At 44.5% G+C, this 12,120-nt stretch overlaps 1 protein-coding gene across 1 annotated transcript in view; it reads right to left on the bottom strand.

Moving 5' to 3' along the window:
* SLC15A5 (solute carrier family 15 member 5) overlaps positions 1-6,167 on the bottom strand; it is a 49,845-nt gene extending 43,678 nt beyond the window's left edge. Inside the window, exons 1-2 of the mRNA XM_063134425.1 lie at positions 5,798-6,167; positions 2,263-2,485 (exon numbers count right to left, since the gene is read on the bottom strand). Of these exons, the coding sequence (XP_062990495.1) occupies positions 2,263-2,485; positions 5,798-6,167 (593 nt within the window). The remainder of the gene's footprint in view (positions 1-2,262; positions 2,486-5,797) is intronic.
* Positions 6,168-12,120: the final 5,953 nt, after the last annotated feature.

Genomic DNA, 12,120 nt, shown 5'->3' with positions numbered 1-12,120 from the left:
TTAACTATGGGCTCCTTAGATGGCAAGCAACAGCGACCACATGATTTGTAATTGAAAACTTCTTCTCTGAGCAATGTTCCATAAAGTTCAATGAAAGACTGCCATCTAGTGGCAGAATTAATCCCACGATTATTTTAAATACTGCATTATCTCGCTCTATTTTTTAAAGCGAGATCAGAGGAGGAAGGCATGGAAGACATCCTGGAGGTTAACAACAACATGTAAATGACCTGCAAACTTCCATAAGTGGCCCATCATGGGAGACATCCTGGAGGTTAACAACAACATGTAAATGACCTGCAAACTTCCATAAGTGGCCCATCATGAGCGTGCAATAAATCACTCATGCAGGGAAGCTCTAAGTGTACTCTAGATTCCCCAGAATGGCTAGTCATAAATAACCACTCCGAGGAAAGCAGTAGCAATAACTTGGTGCATGCTGGGTTTACACTGAACCAATCCTTCAAAACCATCACCGTTCATCCAGATCTTCACTTGCATTGAATGGCCCATGTCTGCACACTAATTGCTTCTTAACAAACAAAGTGCTAAAGGAATCAGCTGACGAGAATCATAGAATAGAGTTGGAATCATTTCTTAGGGTTCAATCCTATGCATGTTTAGACAGAAAAAAAGCATACAACTCCCAGTATTCCCCAGCCGGAATACTGGGAATTGTAGGCCTTTTGTTCCTGTCTAAACATGCATAGGATTGCATCCTTAGGAACAAAGAAAGCTGCTTTCTATGGAACAAGACTAACTGGCCCATTAAGCTCAGGATTGATACATAGGGAACACAGGTGTCTTTCCTAGCCCTGCCTGGAATTACCGAGGATTGAACCAGCAATTTTCTGTATCCACGGTATGTGCTCTACCACTGAGCTACAACAGCCCTCTTGGCAAGTTAGTCCAGGTAGTCCAGTTAGTCCAGTAGCCAAGACAGACTCCCAGGTTGTTCACTTGCTTGATGTTTTCTCTCTCTTAAAAGGTGCTTTACATACATCACCTGGACTTCATACAGACAGAAAATGCCTACGTGCAACTGGATTTGCTTCCAACTGCAATGTCTGTGTCTCTGAGCTCATTATTGGTCATGAAGTCTTGTTCTGGCCCAGCTTCAGTTCTGGTGGCTTCGGAGGGAAACCCACTTCGCCTCAGGAAGCCCCAGAAATAGTTGGGGGGGTGGTTCTGCTTGGGCTTCTTCCTAAACCCATGCCCTTGCCTAATAAAAATCAAACACAGCTGCAAGTCCTTTGAGAAAAAACACACCCCTCAACAGTTAGAGCAGCACCCATGGGTGTCATAGTACCTACAGCCAGTTCAAAGGGCACCCATGATACTTGCCACTTCCTGCCACTTCCTATATTATATATACATACCTTGGAATATGTTAGAGCTCGCTTGCTCTCCCTTTCTAGCCTATTTCTATCGCCCCACCATAAGAACGTAAGAAGAGCCCTGCTGGATCAGACCGAGGGTCCATCTAGTCCAGCACTCTGTTCACACAGTGGCCAACCAGCTGTCGACCAGGGACCAACAAAGCAGGACATGGTGCAACAGCACCCTCCCACCCATGTTCCCCAGCAACTGGTGCACATAGGCTTACTGCCTCGGAAACTGGAAGTAGCACATAGCCATCAGAACTAGTAGCCATTGATAGCCTTCTCCTCCAGGAATTCCTCCAACCCCCTTTTAAGCCATCCAAATGGGTGGCCATCACCACATCTTGTGGTAGTGAATTCCATGGTTTAACTATGTGCTGGGTGAAGAAGTCCTTACTTTTGTTTGTCTGAGTGTTTCTCTGCCTTTGCCTCTAGCCCTGCTCTTTCTCTATACCTTTGCCTTCCTGTTTCCCCTTCCCTCCCAGCCTCTAGCTTTGTTATTTCTCCGTCCACCTCTTCACCTTGCTGTTTCTCACGCCTCCCACCCCCTCGCCTTGCTCTGTCTCTCCCTCCTACACCTTTGCCTTCCTATTTCCTCCTCCCCCAGCCTCTAGCCTCAATATTTCTCTCCCCCAACCCCATTTTAGCTCGCTTTTGACTAGCCAGGCCCCCATGGCAGCCATTATACGACTAGCCACATCCTCTGTGGGAGCCATTTTGTGGTGACGTACACAGTACTTCTTAAACTCCTAAATGTGCCCACAGCTCCAGAGGTCGGGGACCTCTGAGTTCCTTTAGGTGAAATATTGGGTTTTCAACTGTTGAGACCGCCCCCAACCAGACTTGCTCTCCCACTGCAACACAGCGAAGCAAGACTAACCAGTTGAAAAAGGACAGAAGCTCCTTTTGTCCATGTTCATCAAGGTTGTATACACTTAAGGGGCACACTATGGCTCTTATTCCTCCTGAGCCCAAGCAAGTGGCAAACAGCCCTATGTAAAAGAGGGCCTCCTGCTCCCGTTTAGCCAAGGTGTGAAGGACGTAGCGCTTATCGATGAAAAAGTCTTCAAAGGGGAAGGCGACGACAGGTAACAAGGCGGTACCTGCAACAGGAAATAATAATAATAATAATAATAATAATAATAATAATAATAATAATATATTTCTTACCCGCCTCTCCGATTGGATCGAGGCGAGGAACAACAATAAGCATAAAATACCTAAAATACTGATTAAAAACATGGTACATACTGTTTAAAAACATCTTAAAAGTAGGGTGACCATATTTTGGAAACCAAAAAGGAGGACAACATGGCCGACACACAAGGAGGCGTGCTCACTGCAACATGCCTAGCCCCCAAGGGGGCATGGCCTTGGTCACAAGTCTAGTTCCACAGCTCACAATTAAGACAACCTTGTTCTAAATAATATCTTAATGTTAAAATCACTGAAATAAAGTACAAGTGAGACATTCAGTGTATCTGAAATTAACATTTGATGGACTGGTTTTGGATTACAACTCCCATTAGCCCCAGCCAACATGGCCAATGGCCAGAAATTATGGGAGCTGTACTTCAAAACATGTGGAGGGCACCAGGTTGCCTATCCCTGGTCAAAAATATTACAGATTAAGGCATCATCTCCATGTGCTCCCATGTCTCAGAATCTCTCTCTCTCTCTCTCTCTCTCTCTCTCTCTCTCTCTCTCTCTCTCTCTCACACACACACACACACACACACACACACCACATCGTAGAGAGAACTGTTTTCAGTCAGTATTTTAAACGAGCCTGCCAAGTACCATCTTTAGAATTCTGACTGGTTTCTACTGAAGTCAGCAGCAGATTTATTGCCTCACTGACATCAGAGTCACCAGCCTCCACTGAAAAGCTAGTTTTTAGTGGAGACAGGCCAAACAGGTGAATGTGAGTGGTGAACCAAAGGCACCACAACCATCCTTAAAACGTTTACCCAATTTGAGGCCAAAGGCTTGCACGTAATGAGTGCTGATTGGATTATTAATATAAACCCCCACTCCATGTGCTCCAGCGGCTTGGAAGCAATTGCTGGATCAAGGGCTATGTGATCAAAGGCAGGAGTTGTCTTCTCCTTTGCTTCCTATCTAGGCAAGCTGGGGAGTAGAGACAGTTCCAGGGCTGGCCCAAGACATTTTGCTGCTTGAAGCAATCCAGAAAATGCCACCCAGCAATCAGTGCCTGGTCCAGTTATTCTTCCTTCTCTAATTCAGCCTTCCCCAACCTGGTGCCCTCCAAATAGCCAATTAAACATGTTAGGATTTACTTCTAAGTAAACACACATTGGATTGTGTGATAAATAGTAGAAAATGCCACAAACCAACTCCCAGCAAAGCTCTATGGGCATTTCAGTACAAAATACTTGATAAAATAAGATTTTTTTAAAATGCAATTAGGAAGTGAGGAAGGAATCTTGCTGCTAAGGGCTACCAATCCCAGGCAGTCCTCTAAATCAGCCTTCCCCAACCTGGGGCCAGTTAAACATGTTGCAACTTGCTTCGAAGTAAATGTGGATAGGATTGCAATGAACTATAGAAAATGCCACTAACCAATTCCCAACCAATTCTCGGGGCAGTTGCAATATAAAATAAAATCACATATATTTAAAAAAATGCAATTAGGAAGCGAGGAAGGGATCTTGCTGGCAAGGGGTGTTCAAACCTATATGTACCAGTGCCAGCCACTCTTCCCCTAAAACAGCCTCCCCAACCTAGCGCCCTCCCAATTGCCAGTTGTGGGACTTACTTCTAAGTAAACACACATAGGATTGTGTGATAAATCCTAGAAAATGCCACACATTAACTCCCAGCAAAGCTCTCTGGGCAATTCAGTATAATTAAAACAAAATGCATTACACAAACAAATATAATATTAAAAATACAACTGGGAAACAAGGAACCTATGGCTCTTTAAACCTATGGCTAAGAGTCCAGGCCAGTCTTCCCCAACCTGGAGCCTTCCCAATAGCCTTGTCCATTACTTGAATTTTTATTTTTGCCATTTGCAAAAGGAGGGATGAAGATTCTTGATAACTCCAGAAGAAAGGTTTCATCTTGTTGGAAACTGGCTTTAAGTCTCTCCCTAATGTTTGGTCTACCTCGCTCCCAAGCTGCAAGTCGACCTGTAGGGCTTCGATTGGAGCGTCCCCGTGGAGGAGACGCTCCAATAGAAGCCCATGGGGGCGGCGCATTTCCCAATCAAACAAACAACCCCCCTCCCGGCTTAAGACCTGCCTTCCTACCTGATCCAATCGCGTCTGGATCAGGTAGGAAGGCGGGTCTTAAGCCAGGAGGGGGGTTGTTTCCTTGTTTGGGAAACGCGCTGCTCTAATGGGCTTCTATTGGAGCGTCCCCGTGGAGGAGACGCTCCAATAGAAGCCCACGGGGGCGGCGCGTTTCCCAATCAAACAAACAACCCCCCTCCCGGCTTAAGACCCGCCTTCCTACCTGATCCAATCGCGTCTGGATCAGGTAGGAAGGTGGGTCTTAAGCCGGGAGGGGGGTTGTTTGTTTGATTGGGAAACGCGCCGGCCGCCTGGGCTTCTCTATTGGAGCGTCTCCTCCAAGGAGATGCCCTAATAGAAGCCCCGAGAGCCGCGTGTTTCCCAAACACAGAAACACCCATCTTGGCTCCCCTGGCTTCTATTGAGGCCTCTCCTTGGTCGCCATGGTGACGACGACCAAGGAGAGGCCCCGATTTCCTGGGCAAAAGGCGGAGGGAGGCCATTTCCGGCCGGACGGGGATTTACCCCCCGATTTCCTGGCATGTCCGGGCTAATCCGGACGTTTGGTCACCGTACTAAAAGCATCCTAAAAACATACTAAAATATCCTAAAATTCTACTGGATAGGCCTGCCGGAAGAGATCAGTCTTGACAGCCTTCTTGAAGGTAGGCACGAGTCAGCTAGAAAAGCAAGATAAAAATGTAATAAATGAAATGTATCCTGGAAGTGCCTGAGAATCTGTCAATTTTTTTGCCTGTTCCCATGAGCATCACTTGCAAGACCACCCATTACAGGCCATGTCACTTCCATGGCAGGAGATGCAAAAGTGGCATCTTTTGTATTCAGAGTAGATCCGGTGTATTCAATTCCCACACCTCCATTTTCATACAGAATCTCCAAGCCGAGTTTGAAAAGCTCTTGGAGCATTTTAAATGTCTGTCAAAGAAAACAGCCATCCCAAACACGTACCCTATTTCTTCAATTCTAAGACACACTTTTTTTCCCATATAAACATCTCTAAAAATGGGGTGCATCTTAGAACCGCGGGTGTATCTTAGGATTTTTTTTCTGTTGGTGGTACTGAAATTAGTGTGCGTCTTACAATCGATGGCGTCTTACAATCGAAGAAATACGGTAATACTAGTACAAGATACCTACCTATAAAATGCAGCAATGCGCAAATATACACCAATCTGATCCGCCCAACTGGGCATTCGGCCAGCCAGCCCATCAAAACGGGTGTCACCATGCAGGCTCCCACAAAGCAGAGATTGATCACGGCTGCCTGGTAATTGTGATAGCCGAGCTTGACAGTGCAGAAAAGGATCATGTTGCAGACAATGCCATAGAAAGTGAACTTTTCACAAAGGTCCACCAGCATTAAGCAAATCATCACCTGGAATTCTTTCAGAAATGTTGAGCCGGTGACACCACCAACCTGGTTGGGTGTGGATTTTCTTCCCTCTTCTTTGGAGATCTGGTCTAGTAGCTGTTCGTCTTGCATGAGTCTTACGTCTAAGAGAGGCATCGCTTAGGGTTGCTGGATAATTCTAGCTTGGAGCAACACAAGTTTTGTGTGTGTGCACTTCAGTACCCCCTTCTGTAATTAACACACAAGTAAGATCTTTGTGTTAAATTCCACACCTTGCCACAACCACTCTCAGAACGTCTCTTATTTTCATGTTTTAGAATCCAAGACATCGATATTAACTTATTTGAGTGCACAACTTTTGCGGAAACCAATCTGTTTAATTAGCTTGTTATGTGGCAAAACAATCTTCCACCACCTCTGCCCACCCTCAAACAATTGCCTATTAAAAATATGTGAATCCAATACAACGTGCAGCAAACTTTATCTGCCTGTTACAGATAAAGGTTTAAATACTGAGGGAGGCTAAAGCACCTCAGCAAAATTCAAGTATTAGGATCGAGAAAATAATGCGGGGCTAATATTCCAATGCTTTAATTAAGCAACCACGAATGAAACTGGAAGCAAAGAGATAAAGACACGAAGGATGCACGTTAGCAGATGAACAATAGCTTATCGTTATTACATTTCTTGCTATTTTTTTTTAGTTAAATTCAGATAAGAAAGTTAATTAGAAAAAAAGAGTATATGCCACTAGATTTAAGTGTAATAAGCAGTATCTCCATCAACAACACTCCCACCAAATAATTGCGATGTGCTAATGAAAAGTAGTGGTGGTGGTGGTTTTGACGGAAATCATCAGAGAGGTCTCCTCCAAGCAAAAGAAATATTTCTCTGTTGCAAATGTGCTGTAGTCTCAACCATTTGCTGGGATTCAGAAGAGAAAAACACACATTTGTGTGTGTGGGTGGCTGGGTGGATGGGTTTAACTGGAAGCAATATGGCCCTTAGTCACATCTGAGTGTGTGTGTGTGTGGGGGGAATAGGATCATTCAGATTCCTGGATCCGAGGTCAGAGGCAACCCCACCTCCTACCCCTCCCCTTCACAGCCTGTACAGAGAAAACCACGCAGGCTGCCTCCTTGAACTCACAACAACAACCTCAGAGTGCAGGGAACGGGGGTGGTGGTTCTGTGCGTGGGGAGAGGAGGGGGCTGAGGAAGGCAAAAACGCCCATCTAGTAAAAATAGCTTTAAAAAAGAAGACGCTAATAATAGCTCTGCATAGGACGCCCATCAGCCTCCAGGTTCGGAGACTGATGGACATCTGAAAAGAATTGCACCCTTCGTGTGAGACAACGGTACAAGGGTGGGGGAAATCTTTCAAGTTAAATTGGTATTGACGTTATTAGATCAACTACATCAAGACTTATTTAGCACCACCTCTTCCCTTCTTGGCCATGCCTCTTCTTTAAAGGAACTGATATGAAGGAGTGCGGGGCAGGATCTACACTACTGTTTTAAAACAGTTTATAACAGTAGTGATAACTGTTGAGGCCCAGGACACACTCCATATACAGTTTTCAAACCGTTTTCAAAGTGTCATATCCCGCTTGGCGTAGATCTGTGTACGTGCTTTGTACTTTGCCTCTGAACTTGTAGAAATTATTTTCCTCTTCACCGAGCAGCTGTTGCTTGTCCCAACGTATTTAGAATAAAGTAGCAAGGCCTCCTTTCAGGCCTCAACCACCACAGCACTTCTTATTTTAGAAATTAAGCACAACGTCCATCGTACCTTGACAGAATATTGGCCTGGGTGTAATGTAGAGAAGCCTATTCCATGTTTTTCTAGTAGTTCTAACATATGAGAATAAGGTTTTATGTAGGACTAAGTCTCTCCTCCTCTCTTCACAAGCTAGACCTGCTTGGAGAGAGCGGGTGGGAAGGCAAGAGAAATATTGGTAGGCCTCACTCTAAAACCTTGTTCATACTAAATTCTTTTTAAAAATAACTTTTGACATCATCACTTGTCTGCGTTTTCCTTGGTCCCTGAAAACACACACAGTGAAACCAACACTGCGAAGTATACGTTTTTTCTAGAGTCCCAGTAAAACTAGCTGGGGCTATTCAAAAAATTCTGAAGATGTTATCATTTCAGTCTGCATTGTCTAATCTGCTTAGTGCCACTTCTGGTTTTAACTTAATGATTTTAAACCCCATTCATTTATTACATTTCTATACTGCCTCATAGCCAAATCTCTCTGGATGGCTCACAGCATGATAAAACAGAATAAAAAAACTTTTAACATTCCAAAATTTAAAACAGTTTTAAGACAAGTTAGATTTGATAAGAAACTAAATCACCCCATGATTTTCTGCCAAATGCCTGGGAGTAGATTAAAGTCCTTACCTGCCATCAAAAAGATGACAATGTTGGCGCCGTGCGGACCTCAGTGGGAAGAGTGTTGCACAATTGGGGAGCCACCACTGAGAAGGCCCTCGCCCTTGTTGCTACCCTCCAAACCTCCTTTAGAGGAGGCACTGTGTAAGGCTTTATAGGTCAAGACCAGCTCCTTCAATTGGGTTTGAAACATACAGGCAGCCAGTGCAATCGGGTCAGAATTGGTATTAAATGCTCAGACCTTCTGGTGCCCATTATCTACACAAGCAGGATATAACTCTTTGAAAACAGCTTGAAAACTGTGCATGGATTGTGTCCTGGGCCCCAACAGTTGTCACTACTGTTATAAACTGTTTTAAAGCAGCAGTGTAGATCCTGCCCCACATTTTGCACAGCTTCTGAACCCATCTTCAAGGGGAGCCTCAGATAATGTGGATTGCAGTAATCTAACTTGGACATTACCAGAGCATAGACAACTTCATGGTTGGCATTATCATTGTGAGGGTAGTGTGCCATGAATGGCAGCATAGAAATTTTTTAACTACACAAAACTAAACAAATAAAAATACCTTTGCTTAAAAACAAAGAAAAGAGCTTGCATGGATAATTCAAGTAGTCGTATAGCCTTGACTGGCTTTGCCAGTCATTGGAATTTCCAACAATACCCTCAAGATCGCTCTAGGAGTCTAGGGGATTGTGGGAAAATAAATAGGGGCTCCAAACCACAGTTATTACCCAGTGCCAGGTAAACTCGGGGCCTATCAAAAAGTACTTGGCCAAATCCTCACCCAGTACATAAGAAGAACCGTGCTGGATCAGTCCAAGGGTCCATCTAGTCCAGCACTCTGTTCACCCAGTGGCCCACCTGCTGTCGACCAAGGACCCACAAGCCAGAGAAGGTGTAACAGCACCCTCCCACCCATGTTCCCCAGAAACTGGTGAACATAGGCTTATTGCCTCTGATACTGGAGGTAGAACATTGCTATCAAGACTAATAGCCATTGATCGTGTAGGATGGCTGCAATTGCTACCTTGTGAGTAAAAAAAAAAAGCCTTCCTTGCTACAGCGCAACCTTGTTCAGAAGTCCTTCCCACAGATTCCAGGTTAGAGCATTGGTATTTAAAACACATCCCGGAAAAGAATACTGGCTCAAAATAAACCCTGGCCTACTCTGTCATTACTCTGACTTTAAGGGGCTGCTTTCATTTGGCAAACCCTGCTCTCTAAGAGTGAATTAATTGGAGAGGCAAGGGCTTTGCAAAGCCAAGACAGCCATCTTGAAATAGGAGTAGACAATGCAAGATTAGGGTGACCATATGAAAAGGAGATCAGGGCTCCTGTATCTTTAACAGTTCCATAGAAAAGGGAATTTCAGCAGGGGACATTTGTATATATGGAGAACCTGGTGAAATTCCCTCTTCATTACAACAGTTAAAGTGCAGGAGCTATACTAGAATATAGTAGTATAGCTCTACTACTATACTAAAGAGGGCAGGGCACCTGCAGCTTTAACTGGTGTGATGAAGAGGAAATTTCACCAGGTTCTCCATATATACAAATGACACCTGCTGAAATCCCCTTTTCAATACAACTGTTAAAGATACAGGAGCCCTGTCCTCCTTTTCATATGGTCACCCTATGCAAGATGCCCCTTCACTCTCCACTGCTCAGTTTATAGAAGGAAAGGTGAGGGAGCCCTTAAGAAAACCCACAAGGCCCATTCCCTGGTTTTGTCCTGTAGCTGTCCAAAAGCAACAGCTAAGGAGACTCAACAAAAAAAGATCATGCCCCCAACCAAAAACTGCTGTTTACCTCTTATCTCAGGCAAGGTCCTTGCTTCTAGAAATTTTTAGGACTGGATACTCTAACAGTAGGAGCAGGCCGCAAATATGGTCTTTCCTGTCTTCCGTTGTCAGCTTCTGACAACTGAAGGCTTCAAAGCTGAAATGCTTCCTGCGAGAGAGGGAGAGAAGCCTGCAATGACTTATGTCCCAACAGAGGGATCATTTAGTGGGAAATCCTTTGCACATTTATTTGAGAGTGAACCCCATTGCACACAGCGGGACTTACTTCCAAGTAAACATGCAAAGGTCAGATCACTGTGACCAAACACAAAGCATGAGACCTGAGCGCCGGAAAGCCGTTCCGAACAACCTCCAGAATTTGCATCCCACATTCACAGCCCCATTTCCTATGGGGTTTACTTTACTCGGAAGCAAATCCCACATAATTCAGATTGGGTTTACTCCTAGGTAGTGCACATAGGATTACAGCCTAATGCTGTGATAGCATGCTCATTTACACGGAAGCAAAACCATTCGAAAAAGGGAGGACTTAACTTTTAAATAAAAATGGAATAGGATTAAGCACTCTGCATATATTTGCATGATTTATTGTGTTTGCAAGAAGAAGGATTTCAGCTGTTTTGCAATGTTCTTAGAAGATCTGGGCAGACTGAAAGGGGGGCAAGTGTGGAAGTTAGGTATACACAGGCTGGAAGGACAGAAGATAGGAACCAGGAGGAGAGAGAGAAGTGCACTGAAGACTTTCCTCTTTGATTTCAGAAGGTCTCGGTCGGTTTGGCAACTTTGATCTTACTAACTGAAAGGGCAGCCCCTATGCTTTTAAGCTTTTCTTTGCAGCCAAACTTGAAGAGAAAGAAAGAAAGGCTGAGAATGTCCTACAGCGGGCAGCTTCATGCCATGTATTTACTGATGGGCAAATGCCTATTGGCGTGACTTGCTTTTTATTATTTATTTTATTATTACATTTATATCCTGTCTTTCCTTCCTCTTGCAAGAAACACATACGTGGTTCTCCTCTATTTTATCCTCACAATAACCCTGTGAGGTAGGTTAGGCTGAGAGTCAACAACTGGCCTAAAGTCACCCCATGAGCTTCATGTCCGAGCGGGGACTAGAATCCAGATCTCTCAAGTCCCAGTCCAATGTTCTAACCACTGTACCAGACTGGCTCTCTTTTTGCATTCTTAGAGTCTTTTTTGAGCACTTGCAAGGAGAAATTGCAAAAAAGGGAGAGGATTAGTGATGGGACACTGCTGTTTCTCAGGAAAGGGAAGTTCTGCCTGGTACTGCCAACTGGTAAGTTTGGGAGAAGACAATGGAAGTCTATGGGGGGAACCAAATATGAGCCCAGACTAAGAATGCGGACTTGCCTAATCCTGGCAACAAGGTGTAGGAATTCCCCCAGTTCAGACTTTGCCCCAATTGCTAGCTAGGTGCAACCCCCCTTTCAGTATACACTTTTTAAAAAGTTTCTAACCAGATCTTTAAGCATATTTACTCAGAACCAAATCCCACTCAGTTCAAAGCTACTTACTTCCTAGTCAGTGTGTTTAGGCCTCAGAATGGTTTCCATCGAGTAACTTCACGCAGCGATGCAGCTCTCCAGGTGGGACTGAGTACCCAAGTCCTGACACCCTGGCCTTGGATACACAAGCTGTTGTGAGCAGGACTGACGAACAGAAGGGACTGGAGCTGGCAGGCAGAATAAATACTTTCAGCAGATTGTTTTTTATGCATGTTTGCTCAGAAGTAAGTCCCACTAATTTCAATGGGGCTTACTTCCAAGTAAAAGTGTGCATTCAGCCTCAGTGCCCCATACATCTGGAGGTTATGTAAGCCAATTGTAATTTCCAGTAGCAGCCTCTGTAGTAAATCTTGTCTAGCAGCTGAAACCATACAATGAAAT

Source organism: Elgaria multicarinata, chromosome 9 (assembly GCF_023053635.1).
Source record: "Elgaria multicarinata webbii isolate HBS135686 ecotype San Diego chromosome 9, rElgMul1.1.pri, whole genome shotgun sequence".
Lineage (NCBI taxonomy): Eukaryota > Metazoa > Chordata > Lepidosauria > Squamata > Anguidae > Elgaria > Elgaria multicarinata.
The sequence above is the reverse complement of the archived record's forward strand: the minus strand, read 5'-3'. Positions and strand labels throughout refer to the sequence as shown.